Source organism: Rattus norvegicus, chromosome 6 (genome assembly GCF_036323735.1).
Source record: "Rattus norvegicus strain BN/NHsdMcwi chromosome 6, GRCr8, whole genome shotgun sequence".
NCBI lineage: Eukaryota > Metazoa > Chordata > Mammalia > Rodentia > Muridae > Rattus > Rattus norvegicus.
The window spans coordinates 53,587,432-53,609,975 of NC_086024.1; the positions used below are offsets into that span (position 1 = coordinate 53,587,432).

Below are 22,544 nucleotides of genomic sequence, written 5' to 3' on the forward strand. Positions count from 1 at the left end.
TTATTTTAATCTAGGAAATTTGTCTTAATTTAAAAAAATAACCCTGTTACTCAGTTTTGTACTTTTATTTCTCCATATCTATTAAATTACGGAAGCCATGCATGGCCACAGTTTTAAAAAGAATAGTTTGGGCAGGTCATAGAACTATAAACTGAAATGCAAACACATATTTTTTCCTGTTCTCTTATTCACATTTCTCCTAGAAGTGCCTCTGTTAGCAACTTCTTGTTGCTCCCTAAAACTTAATAGTAGAGTGGAGTATGCCTGTTGAAAATTAATGTTCTCTTCTCATCTGTTTTTAAATCATGTTGGGTTTTATCTGTTGTCGCTTTCTTTCTCTTGTTCTTGTTCTTGTTGTTTTCTTCTTCTTCGTCGTCGTCGTCGTCTCCGTCGTCTTCTTCTTTGTCTGATCGTTGTCGCCTCCTCCTCCTCCTCCCCCTCCTCCTCCTCCTCCCCCTCCTCCCCCTCCTCCTCCCCCTCCTCCTCCTTCCCCTCCTTTTTCTTGTCATATGTATGTTGTGTGCACAGAGGAATGGTAGCCTGAGGTTTGACCCTGGGAGTCTTCCATGAGCGCTCTCCCACTCCATCCCTTTTGAGGCATGCTCTCCCAGTCAAACCCAGAGCTCACCTATATGGCTAGTCCCCTCAGCCAGCTTGCCTTGGGATCCCATCTTTGACTTATGAGGTGAGGATTCCAGGTAGGTTGCCAAGCACTTACATAGGTTCTGGAGATGCAGATTCTGGTCCTCTTGCATAGTACCGAGCCCTGTGTGTGTGTATGTATGTATGCATGCATGCATGTATGCTTGTTTGTTTTAATGGACAATTTCAAAGGGAAAACCAGCCCATGACTTTCCACTTGCCTTTATTTTCCTTTCCTTGTTTCCATGAGTGTGCACACACACCATAGCACACATGTGGAGGTTGGAAGACAATTGAGGGAGTTGAGTCTCTGACTCCAGTGTGCTGCTCAGTACATGGTAGCAAGTCCCTTAACCTATGGAACAACCTGGCCAGCCCTGAACATGTTCTGAGAAACTTGGAACTTTCCATCTGTAGAACCTTTGTCTTACACTCATCCCCATCTCTAGTTCCAGTGGCTTTCATATCTGTCAGGTGGAAAAATAGTGTCTGCCTGGTAATTTTCGTCTTCCCTTTTTAAATGTGCTGCAGGGAAGCTCTCTGAAGACATGTTTTGATGAGAACTTGCGTAGACTCTGTAGACGAGGTTATCAGTAACAAAACTGCTGAGCCAGAGACCGTCCATGTTTTCATTTCCAGAGAGTGACAGATTAAACCAGCTGATTTCCCTCTGTCTGTCTATCACGGCAGCACTGGCTCCCCGCCCCAGCCTCAGCTGTAGCAGCAGCTCTTTTTCACTAATTTAATAGACAGAAAATAGATTCTCATTTGGTTGTGAGAATCTTTTCGTTCTTTTTTTTCTTTATAACTTTTAATCGATTCACAAGATTTACATACTATTTTTATATGTAAGTTCCTGAAATATGCTAGTGTTCTTTGAATTGATAAAACATGTGAGTCTCTATGGAAATATATAATGTGTTTAGCTGGTTGTTGTTCTTTATTGTGGGAGTTGAGTTAACCATAATCAAGTCCAAAAAGAACTTTTGTCTCTGTCACTGAACCAAACTCAACATCTGGCGGGGAGAGTGTCAGCGACTGCAGGGACAGATGTTTCCTTGTTGCCTCAGTCTTCCCTTAGAGAACATGCTGATTGATTGAGCAACCTTCATGTGCTCAGAACTTGACTCTCCGACAAGTTCATTTCCAGCTGCATAGTCTGCTAGGAAGGCCTGAGACAGGAGATCTCAAGAATGTGTTCCCTTCGGCCTCTTTATCTGGGTTCTGTTTCAGAGTGTACTGAGGATGCCTGTGGTCTCTTGCTCCAGAGAACTCTTTTCTTAGAATCTCCTGAGGGGGAAGCAGCTGAGATGGTTCCCTGGGTGTAGGGAGGGAAGACTATGGTCTGACATATGTGTCATCCTGACTCCTCCACTCATAGCTGTCAGCCAAGTCCTTCCTGAACAGATAGAAGTGGCCCCCTTAATTCAGGAGTGCCCGATACTCCTTTCCCTGCATGGTCTCTGTTTACTTGCTTTTCTCTATTGCACACACACGTCTGATCTCCATCTCCACCCTGGCCCATCTCAAACACCAGAACAATGTTCATCAAAAAGCTCTTTCTCAGTGAGGATTTTATAGCAGGGGGTCCCCCGAGATAGCAAGAGGGATGAGACACACTGTTCTGGTGAGGGGAAAGAAGCCTTGTTCGATACATACCTTCCAGTCCCGCAGCCCTACAGAGTCCTGGGGTGGTCATTTTCAGTGTTTCCTCCAATAGGAGTTCTGAAGGAGTTGCTTGGGCTTGTCCCTTGAACTCTGCCCCTGTGTGTAGGCCGTACATACGGTCCTCGGTATGTTAGTTCTCTCCCTCCACCTGTAGGTCCCAGAAATGGATCTCAGGTCAGCAGGCTCCTACCCACTGATCCACACGACCAGTCCCTTTCCCTTTTCTGTGGACACATAATAATATTGAATAAAGGTTGGTTGAGTAAGAGAACCCGAGAAGCTAAAGGGTTTTTAAGATGTTAGTAACTACGTACATACGTTTCAGGTGAAGCAGTCTCTAAATAGGACTCAGACACCCTTTGGTTACTTTAGCTAGGGGTAGAATCAAGTAAAAGACACTTTAAAACATTTTGTATGGCTAGCCGAATGGAATTTGAGTCGTTACAGTAAAGACTCAGTCATCCACAGTTAGTATGCTGACAAATAATCTGAATTTTTAAGTATTTCAAGGACTAAGATCTAATTGTTTTTTTTTTTTTTCTTTCTTTCTTTTTTTCGGAGCTGGGGACCAAACCCAGGGCCTTGCGCTCGCTAGGCAAGCGCTCTACCACTGAGCTAAATCCCCAACCCAGATCTAATTGTTTTAAGTAATATAACCAAAGCTGGGCTAGTGAATTTTTGTCCAGATTATTTGCTTTAAAGAGTGAATAAGAATTAGTGGCAGTGGTTAAAACAGTACTTTAAAATATCTCTGTAACAGCTTTCCAAATGTTCTAGGTTAAATGTTGGCCCTTGGGTTGGCCCTGGGTGTCTGGCCTGTGGCCCACTATGTCTTGGCCAGAGCTCAGAGCTATAGCTTCCGTCCTCCATTGTGTCTTAGAAGCTGTATCCTACTCTAGGTTCCCAACACTCACCTGGTGTTCTTTTAGCATTTGTTTATATTGCTTCATGTCCCCCCACCCCCACCCCCATGTCCCTGGAGACACCAGCTCTGTGAGGCGTGCATCCATGAGCAAAGGACTGAAATTTACCGACTGAAGCTAGAGCAGAGGTCACCAGACACTTTCCTCAGCTCTCTAAATTCTTGCCGTGTATCTAGCTTTTTGTTAGTTGCTGTGAGGGGTGGACACTACGGGGGTTAGGGTAGTGTACCTCCTGGAGTATAGTTACAGTGGAGGCGATACTCCCTAGAGGAGTGGCTGGTGTGGTCTCACAGGTGAACCAGCTCTTACTTGGAATCAATCACGAAGGAGTCGAAGGCGTTGAATACAGCAGTTGGCTCTCTCTGAATGTTGCTTTTTAATACTTTAAAAGTTTTCATTGTTATAGAGAAGAGCTGGAGTCTGATTTTTCCTTCTCCTTCATTTGTAACTGAAAGCAATTACGTTTCCATTAGGACTTTTAAATATCTGTGTGTGTGAGTAATCTGTGCTAAATAATCTTAGCCATGACCTATTGGGAAGCCTAGAGCCTATATTAGCTTTTGATGGCTGCCAGAGCAAATGACCACACTTTAGTGGCTGAGAACACTGGATTTATTATCCCGAGGCTGGGCGGAGCAGCCGTCTATGGATTACAGGCACGTGTTGGTGTTGGCTCTGCCTTCGATGGACAATGGGGAAGAAGGGTTCCTGTTTACTCAGGTTTCAGGTGGTTTCCTTGAAGTCATAAGGTGATCCTGTTTTCTGCTGGATGTAACAGAAAGGCCAGGCTGTTCCCAGCCTCTAAAGGCATCCACATTCCTTGATTCACAACCCCCTCCCTCTTTCCTCAAAGCCAAGGATGCCATAGCTCTCTAACCCACTTCCTTGAGCCCATGTAGCTGGACTGACTGAGTCCACCTAGATAATCCACGACCGTGTCACGCCTGTTTCAGGCTTCCTGTCCTTTATCACATCTGCAAACTGCTTTTTGCCATGTGAGGTCACGGACCAGCAGGTCCCAGGGAGAACAGATGTCTTTTGAGGCCAGCCCTGTGGCTCAGAGCCTTTGTTTTCTCTTATGTCATCTTTCTGTTACTGATTCAACACATAGACTCCGTATTTAGGTTACAGGAAAACTTGTCGTGGGAGTGTGAAAACCCCTATATTGTTTCTGATGGGTGATAATTGCTGGTTTTAATATAGCTTGGTAAAGAATGGCTACATGTCATCTTCTGTTGGGGAAGAACTTGGATTTGGGAATGAATTTTGAAAGCAGAATAAGGTTGATGGCCTTCTAGCTGGGAGGAAAGAGAGTAAAGGTTAAGGGGTGGGGAATGATGGGTCAGAGGGTAAAGGTTAAAGGGTTGGGGACTAGTAGGTCAGAGGGTCAAGGTTAAGGGATGGGGGATGGGTGGGGTCAGAGGGTAAAGGTTAAGGGGTGAGGGATGGGTGAGTCAGAAGGTAAAGGTTAGGGGGTGGGGATGGATGGGGTCAGAGGTTAAATGTTAAAGGGTCATGTTCTTCCACTTCTTTGCTCTCATCATTCGAATCTTCCCCTTGCACATCAGAACCATCCTCCAAGCTTCAGGGCCACATCATCAAAGAAGCCTCCCTTAATCTTCTCCATCAGACACCCAGAGTGCTTTGCTCCCGGCTATATCTTGTCTTAGTTAATTGCTTCATTGCTTCTCTTCTCAATTAAATTCTAAGTTGAGGAGCGAGACATTCCTCGATGCTCCACCCGTATTATTTACCCATAAATAATGGCCTCACCAGATGAGCGCAAGGGTTGATTGGGAAGCAAGTCGGAATGGAGTGAGGGCACTCATGCCAGCACGCACAGTTTCTAGGGACAATATTTGTTCAGTAAATATTTGCTGAAGAGTACGAGGAGTGTGGCTCTTCTGAAAGCACAGGGCTGGGCCAGGATGAGTAGCAGCTGCTTTACAGAGGGTGGGCTGTGGAACGGCAGCAAGCCGGGCAGAGGCATCGTCACGGGCATGATAAGGTGCAGAGAAGAAACCGTTGTGGGGCTGTGGAAGCAGGCCGGTGGGAAGGTGGGCTGGGTGGTGATGTAGTACAGGAGAGGTTGGTGTAGAAAGATTTAGAAGATAGATGGTGGTGTTGTGGTCTAAGATGATGACAGTGACTGGAGAGAGGAGGCTGCTAAGTTCAGGGACATCTTGAAATAAGATTACATGTTTGGGTTGAGGAAGAATGAAGTGTTAACTCACAGCATGAGGAAGGATTTAAAATGTGAGTGTTTAAGAAAGAAGGAGAAGGTGGTGTGAGCGGCAGCAGGAGTTTGGGTGCCGCTGGGAGAGCCGTACCTGAGGCTGGAATGACAGACGTGGGTTATCAGTCCGGCTCCTGAGTGTAAGGGTGAGGAACACCTGTGAGGGGCCAGATTCCGCACAGGGAGGCTCTGGAAACAGGAGTGTGGAGTTGAAGCTCTGCAGTCTGTGTGTCACGAGACGTGGGATCAATCACAGAGCCGTGAGAAGCAAGGTCTTCCTTGCATGCCATCATGTCTTCCTGGGATCGTTGTTCATTTAGAATTGTGCTACCCAGAAACAGCAGCTCGAGAGTTGGCCAGTGTCTCCGTCCTCGTCTGTTCCCATTGGTTTTTTTCTAATGAGAGTGGGAGCTAGTTACTTTTGGTGGGTCATTCGGTTCCTCGGGGCACATCTGCTGTAGAGGAAGCGGGTCCATTCAATGTAATGTCTGGTGGCTGAATTTCTGAAGATGACAGTTGTTGGTGGCCTGGGCCAAAAGTGTGGATGGATCCTAATTAGAACAGGCTTTCCTCTCCTGGGAACTGGTTCTGTGGCTTTAAGAACTCCATTCCCGTGGGGTAATGACTTGCTATGCAAGCAAGGATGTCCACTGGCCCGTGACAGCCAGGTGAGGTGTTTCAAGCAAGCCCTGGCCTGTTCTATCCGCTGGAGTTGTGCAGCTTGCCTGGAGCTTGATTTCCACTAGACTTTGGGAGTGGGCTTAAGTAGGGTTATAAATCACATTTTGACGTTTACTGGCGTGGAAATGGATGCCTGGAGCCAGGTGTCTCAGTCTGAAATCCCGGCAGTCAGGCTGAGGTAGGAGGATGATGACTTCCAGACCAGCATGAGCTATTGACAGAGACTCCAATCTTAAGGAAAATAAAGCCAACAAGAGGATGCATGTGTGTTTGGGTTTTACCCGACTCATAAAATGCTAGCATGGGAAGAGTTTAAAAGAAATAATAGCGAAGGAAAACACAAACGCATTAATTTATACAGATGAAATTATTATCTAAAATCATAATACATTGTAAGAATTTATCTACCTTAAATCTCTGTTCGTTCTAACTTTCCTTCTTTCATTTGTCCATCCACAGTCACTGAGTACACTCCCTGTGTAGAGCATTAGGTGTGGGTAGATGTGGGCAATTAGGTGTGGACAGCTCAGTCCCAGCCCTGAGGTCTTCAGTCCAACTGATGGTTAGAGATCTGCTAATGCTAAGGGAGAGAGAAAACAGGTTTTATATGCAAGTAAGGAAGAATCACATTCTCAAAACATGCCATTGACCGTGGTAGGAAGAAACTAGGCCTTCTAGAAGTTGATCTAGGCTCTGAGAAGTAGGATCAGAGGGCTCAGTGCCTTCAACTTTAGGGAAGTGGCAAGCTTCCTTGTGAACAGTAAGCATACAGAAGTAAGGCAGTGGCATGCAAGAGAAAGCCTGAATTGGGGGGCGGGGGTGGGGGTGGCTGTCAGTCAGGAAATGCACAGCAGGGAAGTTGAATCTGTAGGTACTCTGCTAGGATAGAGAGGTCATCCAGGCTGAAGGAACAGCACGAGCCAAAGAAGGGGTCGCAGTCACTACTGCACTGAAAATTGCAAGCCCTGCAGATTGGTTGGCACGCTGACAAGGACCAGACTTAAAGGGATAGCCCACCTGCATCTATATGTTGTGTCAGGAAATGACATTGTTGGTTCCTTGTAGGCAGGTGGTGAGGGACAGATGTGTGGAAGAGTTGTATTGAGGTTCATATTTGACAAGGATACCAGTTAGAAAACTGGCCTTTGCTGACTGAGAGACGTAGCATGGCCAGTGGAGGGAAGAACACAAAGATTGGTTCTTGGAGACTCAGTGTGGGGTGGGATGTCATCAGCCTAATAGAGAACACAGCAGGGGAGGGAGACCTCTTTGGATCTATTTATTGTTTTGAGGAAACTCTGGAACAGCTGAGTCAAAGATGTCCATTGGCCAGTTGGGTATTTAGATCCGAGGTCACGAAAGGAGTTGTAATGAAAAGCAAAGCAAAAGTGGACCTAGAGAGATGGCTGGGAGGTCAATAGCACTGGCTGCTCTTCTAGAGGAACTGGGTTCAAGTCCCAGCACCGACATGTCAGTTCACAGCTGTCTAAACTGCACAATCCAGTACCGTGAATGCATGCATGTGGTATGAACATACATGCAAGCAAAACAGCCATATGCATAAAATAAAATGAAGGAACAACAACAACAGCAAAAGCAAACAGTGTAAGTTAGGCTCCAAAGCAAACAGTTTTGTAATGTCTACAGAAAGTTTTGATGTGGTATAGATAGAGCCTAGGGGAAGAAGAGGAAGTGAGAGTCCAGGCCGGAGAACATTCAGGACCATGTGTTTAGACAAATTTGCAGTTCATTTAGAGATACTATTTTCCCCCACATACCTTAGTTTTTTGAATGAAATATGAAAATATTGACCCATGAAAAGCCTAATATAAACACAGAAGGACCTGTAGTGCGTTCGTCTTTGCCTGCCCTGAGCCCTGATGAGTGTTTGCCTTCTCGTCCTCAGCTGCTCCGAGGACTCCGGCCAGTGCTCCTGCCTGCCCCACATGATTGGGCGGCAGTGTAACGAGGTGGAGTCTGGCTACTACTTCACCACCCTGGACCATTACATCTACGAAGCTGAGGAAGCCAATCTTGGGCCTGTAAGTAGGGAGCTTCGGCACCTTGGTGGAACAGCACTTTGGGAGTCGTTACACGCTTCGTAAAGATGTCACTTAGATCTCGTCAGCCCAAAATAAGGGTGGGGCCATGCCGTGATACTTAAAATGTAAGTTGATCTGGAACCCGCAAGTAGACTCCTACAAAGCTTTTGGTTGGTGTGTCTACAAGAGTAAGAATTTTCTATTTGTGCTCCAGAGTTGTTTGCCGTAGATCTGACATCCCGTAGGCTCAGGCTTACTTCCCTTACCATCCCAGACTTGAGTGATGTGAATGCATCTGGCCTGTAGCCTAACTGGCTGCAGGGCTGGCGCTGGGTCTTTTTCCTACATGATTCGTTGACTTGCTCATCTTCACAGCATGGCTTCTGACTTGCAGTAGGGAAGAAAGGAACTGCCAGAACTCTTAAAGTCCTAGGCTGCCATCCCCTGATATTCTTTAGTCACTAGTTCCTAGGCTTGTTCACAGGGAGTGCCTCTGGGTGAGCAGAACTCCTCATAGACGCTAAGGGCTCGGTGGTGGCCATCTTTGGAGATGACCAGACAGCACCAGAATGGACTGACTCCTCATTAGGAAGGAGTCACCAGCATATCACACCCCCTTTGTGTACTTGGCAAGAGGGAAGGAGAGAGACAGTCCTGCCCAGGAAACTGCTAGATGCCGGAGTACCTCATCACTTCCAGACATGCTCAGAAGCTGTTTCGTTCTTCCCTTTGTTTAGCTACTATGTCATGGAAGGTGCATCCTAGACTTTTGACTTCCATCTCCAACGTTACGAGGTGACTCCATGACAGAAGTAAAAGCAAACCGATTACCTGTGTATGTGAGGGTCAAGGGTAACAAACTTAAAGATGACTTACTATCTTAAGGGAGTTTGTAACTAGGAGACCGAATGTAGGCATGGTTTTGAATCTTTGGACTTCTTTGGCTATGAGGTGTCGGTGAATTCCATTTCATACAAAGAGTAACTAGTGTCCTCTTGTCCCCAGGGGGTCGTTGTGGTGGAGAGGCGGTACATTCAGGACCGCATTCCTTCCTGGACAGGACCTGGCTTCGTCCGGGTGCCCGAGGGGGCTTACTTGGAGTTTTTCATTGACAACATACCACATTCCATGGAGTATGAAATCCTAATTCGCTATGAACCACAGGTGAAGAAAGCCATCAATGCACATCATGGGGGGGGGGCATTACTCCTAGAACACTCTGTGACGATGAGTTTGCATTGAAATGGTACCAGCCACTTGTTTTTCTAACCTTCTCCATGTACCTTTTTGAATCCAACTTCTCAATCAGCGATCTCCTGTTTCAGTCCCTTACACTTCCTGCTGAGTTAAGGATATAATGGTCGTGTATCAAAAGCTTTCTTCCCTCTGAGGCCTGGCTGCCCAGTGGCTGTTCCCCCTAGTGTAGTAAAAGGCCCAAGGTGACATTATAATAGAAGAGTGGCACTGGAAGGTGGGAGAGTCATGTACAGGGACACTGAGCCTGGGCTTCCAGAGTATTTCCTAAAGACCCAGATCTAGGGCAGGAGTGGGACTTGCCTGTTTTTATGAGTGGGAATTTTTGTTAACTCTTTTTTGTTTGTTTTGTTTTGTGTTTTTCTTATTCTGTAGCTGAGGCTAACCTTTGAACTCAAATCTTGCCTCAGCCTCTTTGAGTGCTGGGATTAGAGATGTGTGCAAAGCAGGGTTGTGATCAACTGATCCGAAGGGCAGAAAGGAGATGTGAGGAGGGTTTTGAGCGCCACTCCTAATGCTAGACAGCAGATATGGTCAGAGCTGCTCTTGGAGAAAGGACCAGGATCAGAGCAGGCTTCCGACTGTGTATTGAACAGGAGGTTGTCCTTGTATGAGCTTCATTGGGAGGAAGCAGGTGTTAGGGTTGGGGCTGGGTAGTAACAGGAAGCATTAGGGACGGAAAGCAAACTGTCTGGTTCCTAATGAAGCTTAGTCTCTGCGGAGAGAGAGGTCTTCCTAACTGGACCGGTTGCAGTGGGCTAACACAGATACTCCTTTTGATTCTTCTGTTTCCCTGCTCTAGCTGCCGGACCACTGGGAGAAAGCTGTCATCACCGTACAGCGGCCGGGGAGGATTCCAACCAGCAGCCGATGTGGTAACACTGTTCCTGATGATGACAACCAGGTGGTGTCCTTGTCACCGGGCTCAAGGTCAGTGTGACAGTCAGTGGGGGTCTTACAGACTGAGTCACTGGCTATGGAAGGCCGTCTGTTGGACGATCACCATAAGCTCTTGTTTTTCTTCCCATTGCTATTATTGGAAGCCTAAACGCTGCCTTTTTTCTTGTGTTTCTCTCTTGTTGGGGGACAGATACGTTGTCCTCCCTCGCCCAGTATGCTTTGAAAAGGGGATGAACTACACCGTGCGGTTGGAGCTGCCCCAGTATACGGCATCTGGCAGTGACGTGGAGAGCCCTTATACTCTCATTGACTCGGTGAGTACCAGGCTCCTGTCCAAACCAGAGAGCCCAGTAGAAAGTGCCCAGCCACCACCCAGGTATTGTGTGGAAGGACAGAGCTGGGCAGGGAAGCAGAATGGGCCCTCTCTTGCCTGTAGAGCTTCTTTGTGTACAGCTAGAAAATCCCTGACCAAAAACCACCAGTCCTTGAACATGAAAACCTACCAATCCTCACCCTGGAGTCTCTACCCTGGAAAACTCTTCCCTGCAAACCCTGTATATAAGCCTGTCTTCTGTCCAGTTACCCACCTCTTCTCCCCATAGCAGCGGCTGCCACCTTGTGTCTCCTACAATAAACCTCTTGAGTGAGGTACGTTCTGCAGTATGACTTTGGCTCCCAGCTGCCAAGATACCTTTTCCTTTAGAACTGTAATTCCTCTGTCAGAGAAGCCTTTCCTTCAAAGCCGTGAACCGCTTCCCTCACAGGACTATAACACTTACAGTAGGTTTCTACCTTTCTGGGAAGGTTGTGCTCAAAACCCCCACAGATCTGTGAACGGCTTCAGCAGTGGTTGTCTCAGAGCCCCACCAAGCAGCACGAAATCTGTCTCAACCTCTTTTGGCCAGAATATTTATGACTGGGAAGGGTTCTCTGCCTTAAGTCCTGAGTGTCGTCAGCTTCTCTTCCCAAAGCAGAACGCTGTTTGGTTTGGCGTGATTACTTGCCGTGGTTGAAGATGTGAGCACATCCATGGGGTCATTGTGCTGTTCTCATTCCCTTGTAGCTTGTTCTCATGCCCTACTGTAAGTCGCTGGACATCTTCACTGTTGGAGGCTCAGGAGATGGGGAGGTCACCAACAGTGCCTGGGAAACCTTCCAGCGCTACAGGTGTCTGGAGAACAGCCGGAGTGTGGTGAAAACACCTATGACAGATGTCTGCAGAAACATCATCTTCAGCATTTCTGCCTTGATCCACCAGGCAGGCCTCGGTAGGTGATCGAGCATCCGCAGAGGCTACAGTGAGAGCGTACAGTTAAAAGATCAGCGTAGCTCAGTTAGAGATCAGCGTATCTGGCACTAGGAGGTGTAGCGGGATACACGCCAGCATGAGGGATGTAATATCTTGAGTTTGTCTTTATTGTCATAAATGTTTTAGTGGGCCAGGGGTGGTAGTTGAACACTTTGAATCCCAGTACCTGAGAGGCAGAGACAGGCAATTATCTGTGAGTTTGAGTTTGAGACCAGCCTGGTCTGCCTAGCAAGTTCCATCCAGGACTCTATAGCAGAACCTTGTTTTGAAAAATAAAGTAAGATGGAATCCGCATTGAAGACATTCACAAAGGGGGTAACGTGATGTGGTTCAGTGTACACACTGCTCTTGCAGAGGTCCCAAGCTCAGTTCTCAGCACCCACACTTGGTAACTCATAGCTACCTGTAACTCCTTTTCCCAAGGGCCCAACAGCTCCTACTCTGTGGACCTCTGAACTCATCTCATGGTGTTCTTAGCTATACAGACATACACATAATTAAAAATAATTAAGAAATCTTAAATGTATACAAGAGAGGTGTTTTGTGTTATAAAAAAAGATAAGAGGGAAGGAATATGTCTGTAGGTGTGGTAAGGTATGGGGAAAGAGGGTGCCTCCTCTGGGGGTCCATACTGAGGTATCCCTTACCCCTAAGGGACCAGCTACATGATGGTATAGTATAGAATAGAGTTTATTCCAGGCATGGGGAGGGGAGTTGAGGGGAGGGAAGAGAGAGAGAGCGCGCGAGAGAGAGAGCGCGTGCGAGCGAGCGAGGGCACACGGGGGGGGGGGGCAGTGTAGAGGAGCAGAAGCTGGTCATGAGCACATGGAGGGAGGAAGGGGATTGCAGAGAGAGGGAGTTAGGGGCAAGGGGAAGAAGGCAAGAGAGAGAGGAGGGGGCAAGCAGCCCTTTTATAGTGAGTCAGGCACACCTGGTTGTTGCCAGGTAACTGTGGGGCAGAGCCTAGACTAAATGCCAACAAGAGGTAACTATGAGCATGTAGCCTGTCTGTAGGCTGTTGACATCAAGGACTGAGACTCAGGGAAGCGTTAGCTAACTGAAAGTCTTCTTCTCTAGGAAAGATCAGACCCGCTTCAAAGGTCGCAGGGGTTTAATGTCATCAGAGACTTGAGCTCCGGAGCTAAGGGGAGAAAACTTTAATGACTTCCTGCCTAGAAAACCGCTTTGATCTTCCAGGGCAGCTGGTTTGTACCCTCCCAGTCAGCACAGGGGTGATATGTTTTTAAACTGTAGTTTTCAGAGCTGGGTAGGAGAGAGAGACAGGACCAGTTACAAGGAGGTGTGATGTCCTGCTTCTGGCAACAACCTCACTGCTCTGTTCCCTGCAGCTTGTGAATGTGACCCTCAGGGATCTCTGAGTTCTGTGTGTGACCCCAATGGAGGCCAGTGCCAGTGCCGCCCTAACGTGGTCGGAAGAACCTGCAATCGGTGTGCACCTGGTACCTTCGGGTTTGGCCCCAACGGATGCAAACGTAGGTGTCCTCAGAGACTTTGTGATGAGTTCCGGTGATGGTCCCGGGGATTCCCTGACTTTCAAAGGCAGAACTCTGCTCTGAACCGGATGGCATGAGCCCTGGGGCTCTGTGTATGGGGCTGGGCACACATGAAGGCACGTCCATCTAGCTAACGAGTTTTTGTTTGCCTTGTCTGCAGCTTGTGACTGTCATCTACAAGGATCTGTCAGTGCCTTCTGTGACGCAGTCACTGGCCAGTGCCACTGTTTCCAGGGCATATATGCTCGGCAGTGTGACCGATGTCTCCCTGGGTTTTGGGGCTTTCCCAGCTGCCAGCCCTGCCAGTGTAATGGCCATGCTGAAGATTGTGACACAGTGACCGGGGAGTGTCTGAGCTGTCAGGACTACACCACGGGCCACAACTGCGAAAGGTTTGTGGACACTACCTCACGAGAAAGTAAAGATAATAGAATAGGCGTGGTGACTTGGGGGCAGAGGCAAGATGATAGGGAGTTCGAGTCCAGCCTGGGCTACATAGTAAGGTCTTGTCTCAGAAAGAAAAGAAAAGAATGACCTCATCTTTGGCCAAGTAAACATTATCCTGGAAAAACCACAGAATTAATCTGCTGTGGGCTCCAAATAGCTCTTTCATTTTTGACTACCCCAGCAGTTTCTAAACACTTACTCATTTATCCAGTACATGTGTGACTTGGACTGAGGAAACACCCACATTGGTACTTTCTGGCTTGGATGAGAGTTGAGAAATACTGTTGTCCAGTTTGGGTCAAAGCAGAAACCTCAACCAAATTGGACTAGTCACTTTAAATGGCTTTTGTTATTGAAAACATTGTATGCACTCAGTTTCCCGGAGACAGAAAATGAGCAAAGTAAAGCTATCCTCCTGTTAGCAAATGTTAACTTAATAATTACCATGGATGCTAAACACCACCCTAGGTAGATTTTTTTTAAGGCAAGGACACAGGGTGTGCCACCAGCGATGCTAGCAGTTTCAGTCCATTTGTAAAGTGTGCAAGTATATGCTGTTCATTGCAGACTGAGAAAGGTGACGTACATTAGGGCCTGCTTTATGGGGTAAGAGTCTTTACCTGCCCCAAATTAAAAATATATAAATAAGTAAATGAATAAATAAATACCCCCCCCCAAAAAAAAAACCAGGATGTGATATATTTAAGAGCTACGAACATCCCTCTTCCCTGTCCAGGTTTGGAACTTAGGTCACATCTGTAGAGAGCATCCCTATCAGTGTTGTTGGGTAAAGGCTGGATAGCGGATGTCTTAAACCCGTGGCCATGAGCTTGCTAACATAGTGTATCTCCTCTACTCCTCCCATTGCTCATATTCATAAACAGGCTTAGAAGAATAAGCCGGGTAAAGAAACCCATTTCCTTAAGGTAAAGAGAACATAAAGTCCAATGGCCAGGGCAGGTGGGCAGGCCATGGGGCAGGGAGGTCCACATGGAAAACTATTTCTCTGAGGGACAGTTAGTCAAGGGGACCATCACACTGATTCAGGGGTACAAGTGTTGCCCACATCAGCCAGCATCCACCAAAAACCTTGCTAATCAAAGTATTTGGTAGAGGAACCCCAAAACCTATTGAAACACGTCCTTCATGGGATTCTGACTAAAATTTAAGAATGTTTGTTGCTGCTCTGCAAAGTCCTGTGCAGGGAATCATGTCCTCCAGCAGAATGACACAGTTTCTAAGCCTTTTCTTACGACTGGGTCATGGCTCATTGTCTCCTATACCCACGGCAGGTGTCTGGCTGGTTACTATGGTGATCCCATCATTGGGTCAGGAGACCACTGTCGCCCTTGTCCTTGTCCTGATGGTCCTGACAGTGGACGCCAGTTTGCCAGGAGCTGTTATCAAGACCCTGTCACGCTCCAGCTTGCATGTGTTTGCGATCCTGGGTACATTGGTAAGTCATGCACTTAAGAAGCAGAGTCAGGAGAGAGAAGATGTGTCTTTGAGGTCCTTGTTAGTGAGGAAAAGATGAAGAGCAAACGAGTTAAATTCACTCAGGACGATCCTGCCCTTTCCCTGGTAGCATGTGTGGGTAGAGTCAGTCTTTGGATGCAGAAGATAATGGAGTTAAAGCAACAGGATCACCGGCATTTGAACTCATGACTATCCTTTGGGAATAGTTCCTCACTTTTAAATACAAGTAAAATTAGTTTCCTTGTTATATTCTTCCTATAACCTGACCTCTAGCAAGTGTCTAGAAGCTGTGAGGTGGCCCTGCAGTAGGCTAAAGAAAAGATCATATGGGGAATTGCCAAGAGCAGGATGGGTCATAGCTGAACATGTCCTACCATGTGTACTCAGTTTTCTGCTAACATTCAGTGAAGTCAGCCATTTGTGTGCATGGTGGGGTGGGGGGGCTCCTTTATTCTAGCCATGAAGCGACTGATTGACTGCTAGATAGCTTATACACAGCCTAAGAGATATTCCATGCATGTGATTTTACGGTTTCTTAGGAAACTGGCTCATCCCTGAGGAGCTCCATTCACAAAGGATCTCTGATTCTTCCCTTTATGGCTGATGCATGGGTTAGGATTTTAGCACCCAGCTACATGGACGTGATCTCATCTCTCTTTAGCTCCCGGCCTACTCCACCCACTATGACTAGAAGCTAAGGCTCTCCTACCCACTGTAGCTGGAGCCTCTGAGGCTGCTGTAGGAGTGTTGGGAGCACAGAATACCTTTCATGCCTTTCCTTCACAGCGAGAGGCTAGCTGTTCCTCCTCACTGAGATCAGGGGCACTGGACTTGGTAAATTATGGACTGAAAGTAACGAATCATTACGTGGTTGCCCCCAGGACTGGAATGCCAGAGGACTGGTCAGCAGGCTTTTAGACAGGGTGAACTCATTCAAACTTAAGGGACTTGCTTAAGCTGCTTGGTTTTATCTCCCCATAGGCTCCAGATGTGATGGCTGTGCCTCTGGGTATTTTGGCAATCCCTCGGACTTTGGGGGTTCATGTCAGCCCTGTCAGTGTCACCACAACATTGACACTACCGACCCAGAAGCCTGTGACAAGGAGACTGGGAGATGTCTCAAGTGCCTGTACCACACAGAGGGGGACCATTGCCAGTTTTGCCAGCATGGGTACTACGGCGATGCTCTTCGACAAGACTGTAGAAGTAAGACGAATGTTTGTGTAGCGTGCACACCACGGTGGTTCTCACCCCATCCCCCACCCCCGCCCTTTTATCAGGACCTTGTTGTTGGAGTACTTACTTCACAGGGAGAAACCCTTGTTCAGCGAGGCAAAATTTCACAGTCAGCAAATGAAAGATGAGACTGAATTTTTTTTTTTTTATCTCTAAATCTTCATTCTTTGAGCAAGACAAGTCTCAAGATGTGGCTCCGTGCCAGGGGAAATTGTGGCTGTCATCAAGATAAACGCCAGGCAGTAGAGTGCGTGGTGATGGGTTCTTCCCACGAGCTTGCCGATTGGGTGGGTCTTAAGAGACCTGACTTCACGCCGTGGGTGGCTTCACCTTTCTGATGTCATTGGCAGAATCCAGCCTCTCTCCTCAGGCAGAGACACAAAGCTTTTAACAGGGGTAAAAGCTTTCTTTCAGACGTTATTATCTCTGTCTTATCAGATCAGCCAGGCTTTACTGGCGGCAAAGCCCAGAGGCCTCTGTTTTTATTTATAAATGTGTGGAATGTTGGGGACTCGAAGGACTGGATTCCTTAAAGTCTTTTTAGCTCATAGGGTTTCTGCTTCTGACATATGCCGTAGCTGCTTCCTGTGAGGAGTTTGAAATCACTGGATGTCTCAGTCCCCACTGGTGTGTTTTTATAATTTCCAGTTAAGCTTTTAAATTTTTTGAAATGACCCCCATTTGAGTCCGTGTATCATCAAAACACGCAAGCAGCCATAGCTTGTGTGAACACACCACCTGCCTGGGAAGCGTCAGATACACGGTGTGTATCATGAGAACTTCTAAGGAATGGCAATCGTAGTATTTTCTTTTACTTTTATTTTTTTCCTTGTACATCAACATTGAGATTTGGAGAAGGAGAAGCCTAGCTGTTGGCATGGCGCTAACCTCTGCATGCTGTGTCCATGAATGGGACCAGATGGTTAACTGGATCGTGCTGTTCTATTTCAGAGTGTGTCTGCAATTACCTGGGCACAGTGAGGGAGCATTGTAACGGCTCTGACTGCCATTGCGACAAAACCACCGGTCAGTGCTCGTGTCTTCCGAATGTGATCGGGCAGAACTGTGATCGGTGTGCACCCCACACCTGGCAGCTGGCCAGCGGGACTGGCTGCGAGCCGTGCAATTGCAATGCTGTGCATTCCTTCGGGCCATCCTGCAATGAGGTGAGGGATGAGGGGCTGTGGCTGGGGCGGGGCAGGGGGACGGTGCCCCTGAGAGGCTCAGGGAGAGCTGGCCCATCAGGTGAGCAGGCCCCATTTGGAGGAAGGCCAGAGTGTAGACTGCTTGTCCTTCCTGACTGAGGCGGTGCTGTTGTGCACGGAGTCCCCATTTAACCCATGCATAGCGTTTCAGTACAGTGTCCGGCCATGGATGCAGACTCAAGTGTTACTTGCTTTCCCTTTTCTGGCCCCCAAATCAAATAGTTCTCACAGTTGCTCAGGATCGCTGACCCAGGCTAAAAGTGGCACTGGCCCAGAGTTAGATGAGCCAGAGGTGGCCGAGGACTGATATCAGTGTGTGAAACTAAAAGTGGGGATGCAGGGACCCTGCTGTGCTAGAGACTATTCCAGACCCCTTGTGAGAGAACAGCTAGGAGGTGCTGGTGTGGCACCCTCTTCTGTCTACACCACAGCTGTCCAGATTCCACTTGTGTCAGGTAACTGGGCTGGGGCAAGTTACAACTGGCTTCTCCACTGAGACCACCTGACAGGTCTGTATTTGGACTGCAGTTCACAGGGCAGTGCCAGTGCATGCCAGGCTTTGGAGGCCGAACCTGCAGCGAGTGCCAGGAGCTCTTCTGGGGAGACCCCGATGTGGAGTGCCGAGGTGAGGCCAGGCCCCAGGCTGATGGCTTTGGTGGATGGGTGAGACCAGGAGGAGCCTTAGGTCTACAAGGGCTTTTGGTAAACTCTATAAAGTGTAGTCCGAGTGATATCACAAGGTTGTGCTTATTTTAGGGGTGGTCAGAACTTCTCATCTAGCCTGTTGGATAAATATGGTTACTAAAACAGAAGGTGTGCTCATTTCTTCAACCCCACACCAAGGAGAGGCATTTGTCTGGACACACAGTCAGTCAGGAACGTGTGCACATTCTGTAGTACACACAGTCATTTTTTAAAGTGATTTTCAGCAAAGGGGAGCTGTAAGAGTCATGGCAGCTAACTGATTTGTTTCTTTCTCTGAACGATGTCCTGTGGGTGGCTTCCTTGATGTACAGATATGGTTCCTCGAATAAGATCAGCCAGTTACACAACTCAAGCAGGCTCTGGCAGCAGGATGCTAATGCAGTGTTCACACCAGCGAGACTAGGAGGGAGTGGGCGATGTAGAGCCTTGCGTGAAGTGGATATGGTTGGAGTTCCCAGTCTTTTCTCTTTGGTGTGATTCAAGCCTAGATTCTCAGTTAAGCTGAGAGAAACGGGATTTTTTTCATAATACAAACTTCCTGCTGGGTGTGGTGGCTCAGCCTGTAAATGCTAACACTTAGGAGTCTGAAGCAGAAAAAGCAGAAGTTCTAGGCCAGGCTGGTCAACATAGCAAGAACCTATCTCAAAAAGCAAAAACAAACAGCCCAGCTTACTGAACCCTGTAAGTCATAAGGACTGCTTACCTTCTGTACCGTTGCCATTGTTTAACCAGGGAATTGATTTTCTACGCTGCTTAAACCATCTCCTGCCCATTCCCTCTCTTTCTTCCCTATTTTTTTTTATCTTTATTAACTTGAGTATTTACATTTCGATTGTTATTCCCCTTCCCGGTTTCCCGACTAACATCCCCCTAACCCCTCCCCCTGCCCTTCTATATGGGTGTTCCCCTCCCCATCCTCCCCCATTACCACTCTCCCCCCAACAATCATGTTCACTGGGGGTTCAGTCTTGGCAGGACCCAGGGCTTCCCCTTCCACTGGTGCTCTTACTAGGATATTCATTGCTACCTATGAGGTCAGAGTCCAGGGTCAGTCCATGTATAGTCTTTAGGTAGTGGCTTAGTCCCTGGAAGCTCTGGTTGCTTGGCATTGTTGTTCATATGGGGTCTCAAGCCCCTTCAAGCTCTTCCAGTTCTTTCTCTGATTCCTTCAATGGGGGTCCTGTTCTCAGTTCAGTGGATTGCTGCTGGCATTCGGCTCTGTATTTGCTGTATTCTGGCTGTGTCTCTCAGGAGAGATCTACATCCGGCTCCTGTCGGCCTGCACTTCTTTGCTTCATCCATCTTATCTAGTTTGGTGGCTGTATATGTATGGGCCACATGTGGGGCAGGCTCTGAATGGTCGTTCCTTCTGCCTCTGTTCTAAACTTTGCCTCCCTATTCCCCGCCAAGGGTATTCTTGTTCCCCCTTTAAAGAAGGAGTGAAACATTCACATTTTGGTCATCCTTCTTGAGTTTCATGTGCTCTGTGCATCTAGGATAATTTCTTCCCTGTTTTTAAGCCTATCTTTGGGTAAATATTTCCTATAGTTTCGTACATGCTCCTTGGTATGTTTTTCTTTTTTCTTTTTTTTTTTTTTTAAAGATTTATTTACTTATTATATATAAGTACACTGTAGCTGTCTTCAGATACACCAGAAGAGGGCATCGGATCTCTTTACAGATGGTTGTGAGCCACCATGTGGTTGCTGGGAATTGAACTCATGACCTCTGGAAGAGCAGTCGGGTGCTCTTAACCGCTGAGCCATCTCTCCAGCCCTGGTATGTTTTTCTTGTAGGTCTTTGTTTAACTCAAAATATAGGAATAACCTTCTCCTCTCTTGGCTACAATAACAAGAAATAAGAGATCTCCCCTGAGTTGCGATCTCACTCAGTATCTGACAGAAGCTGGAGCCTTAGCAGCAGGAGAGGGAACCAGTGGCAGGAACCTGAACAAATTGCTCCTGCTCTGATTTCTCAGGGAGGCTCGCAGGGGGATTATATGGGCACCTTAGGTCACACAGTCTGTTTCACACAGGGTGATGTTTATTGCACCCATCAGTAAGTACATTTCCGGAAATAGTTCTTTATGTGGTTTCCTAGTAAGAAGGTGTGACTTTTCACTTCCATTAGAAGGGCCTGAAAGTCGTAGGACCAGCCACTCTAACATGTCGTGGGATGTACCTGTCCTGCCTGCTGCTCCTTCTCTATTTCCTTTTCCTCTTTAAAGTAACCGGATTCATAAAGAAACTGCGGAGATCATTATTCCGGGGTGGTCCCAGTGGCTCTAGTGCAGCAGGAAGGCAGGAAAATGGAGGGATTGAGGGCAGAGAGTGGGTTTCTTGGTCCAGCTGCCTGATTTCAATTCAGGTAGTGCCTCCATATTAGGAGAAGAGAATCCCGGCTCCTCTGCCCCACCCCACACGCACCTCTCTCAGTTTGGTATTCATCTCTCTGGTTCTCTAGTTCTGCATTCATATATGCATCTTATACATATATAGTTTTCAATATAATACACATAGAGTTTGCTTCTAAAAGTTTACTCTCCGCTCTTTCCACATTTTCACCCTTAGATTCCCATCCCTTCAGCCCAACAGAAAACAGCTTTTCTCAAGCCCCTTGGAAATATTTCTTTTAGGATGTGGGCTCAGGGAAAAACACCCAATTGAGAGTGATAGGCCCTGAAGGTAGACATTCTGATCCTCCTCTCTTCCTCCTAAACCATACCATCATTTCAACCTCTATTTCAGATGGAGGCGGGGAAGTTCCCTTTCCTAACGTATTAAAGGGTAGGGTAAAAGACCTTGACCTGCTTGTCCACATTGGCAGTTTGGTTATAAAATGTCATACTATCTTGAACATTAAGGTCTATGTTGTCTCCCCTCAGTGTCTGAGGCTAGACAGGGAAGGGGTTTTGGAAATTTGTAGAAGGGAGAACTGAGCTTATCACCATGATGGGTGAGTTGCTGCTAGAACTTGGTGTCCGGGAGCTGGAAAGCATGTTCTAAAGAGTGTAGGCCCTCGTTCGGGCCTTTAAACAAGAATATGTTGGGCCCCAAATGCTGTTGACACTCTATGAGAAATACGCAGAATTTACAAAGCCCCCATAGAGAAGACTGGAAACTGTAGGGAAAGGGATTCATTGCTAGCCCTGGGGCTGTGTGTGGCCTGGGTGGCAACAAGGCTGAGGGCATGGACAGCTACAGGGTAAGGCATAGCTCAGAGTTCTGTTTATACTGAAATGTTTGACAGTGGGAGGACCCCAGAGGGCAGCTAGGACAAGAAGTGCCATCGGAATGAATCGCCAGATATATTTTCAGTTGAAATGGTTTGTTGAGGGCACAAATGTAGACTTTCTGCTGCTAGGAAACAGTATGCTTATAGAAGGACTAAGGTCATAGCTAAGTAGTCTCCTTATGGGAAAAAATGCAGTTATGTGAAAGACAAATGCTTGGAGCCTCCGGCATACAAACGGTTGAATGTTGCTATTGTCCAGGCAGCGTGGGGCTCTCGGCCTATTGTGCCAAGTCTGAACAAGCCCACCACTGTGCTGGGATGGAAAGTCTCATCTACCCAGTGCTGAACGAGCTGGTTCAGTCTTCAGCCTGAAGCTTTGTTCTGTGCCCTGTAGGGGTTGGGGTCACAGGAGGAATCTTTCTGTCCATTCATAGATGGCAGAGGGAAGACTGCAGTGCCCATGTAGGGCCGCAGGCTCCCTGAAAGGCCAATGGCTTTCTAATCGGCAGAACTACAACACCAAGGCATAGGTGAGGGCTTGGGGTGGTGGGCTAGGTGATTCTGTACCTAAGTACTTGCCTCCCATATGGGAGGACCCATTTCTCAATAGAGAGAGAGAGAGAGAGAGAGAGAGAGAGAGAGAGAGAGAGAGGGGAAAGTCATGCATTCCCTGCCTACATATTCATCTTTAGAATGCCTACATTCTTTTCTTGGGGTTGAAATGCACAATCCCTCTGCTTCCTGCTCCCTCTCCCCTTTTTGAGATAGAAATTCATTTGGTCTAGGCTGGCCTTGAACTCCTCATCCCCAGGTTTTGACTTCCCAAGTGCTAGAGTTGCAGGTGTACACTGTCAAGTCTAGCCTGTCCAATTTTCATTGTTATTTTCATTGTTATCAGGAAGTAAGACTGCATTGAAGCTTTTCCAGAACGGTAACTCCAGTTAACAAGCAGTCCTGTATAATCCTAATAACATTAGTAGAGTTGACAAAACAAGCCAGTTTAGGCTGAGTTAAAAGTATAAAAGCAGGTTTATTGCAGGCAGCTCTTGGGTGGGTTCACTGGTCTCAGAAA

At 47.3% G+C, this 22,544-nt stretch overlaps 1 protein-coding gene across 4 annotated transcripts in view; it reads left to right on the plus strand.

Annotated features, from left to right (window-relative positions):
- Lamb1 (laminin subunit beta 1) overlaps positions 1 to 22,544 on the plus strand; it is a 67,270-nt gene that overhangs the window by 24,583 nt on the left and 20,143 nt on the right. For all 4 annotated transcript variants that reach the window (XM_063261658.1, XM_003750137.6, XM_006239997.5 and 1 more), the window contains 11 exons: positions 8,057 to 8,192; positions 9,198 to 9,356; positions 10,249 to 10,376; positions 10,537 to 10,660; positions 11,410 to 11,614; positions 13,005 to 13,148; positions 13,330 to 13,561; positions 14,909 to 15,072; positions 16,074 to 16,298; positions 17,280 to 17,494; positions 18,062 to 18,158. In XM_063261658.1, the coding sequence (XP_063117728.1) occupies positions 8,057 to 8,192; positions 9,198 to 9,356; positions 10,249 to 10,376; positions 10,537 to 10,660; positions 11,410 to 11,614; positions 13,005 to 13,148; positions 13,330 to 13,561; positions 14,909 to 15,072; positions 16,074 to 16,298; positions 17,280 to 17,494; positions 18,062 to 18,158 (1,829 nt within the window). The remainder of the gene's footprint in view (positions 1 to 8,056; positions 8,193 to 9,197; positions 9,357 to 10,248; positions 10,377 to 10,536; positions 10,661 to 11,409; positions 11,615 to 13,004; positions 13,149 to 13,329; positions 13,562 to 14,908; positions 15,073 to 16,073; positions 16,299 to 17,279; positions 17,495 to 18,061; positions 18,159 to 22,544) is intronic.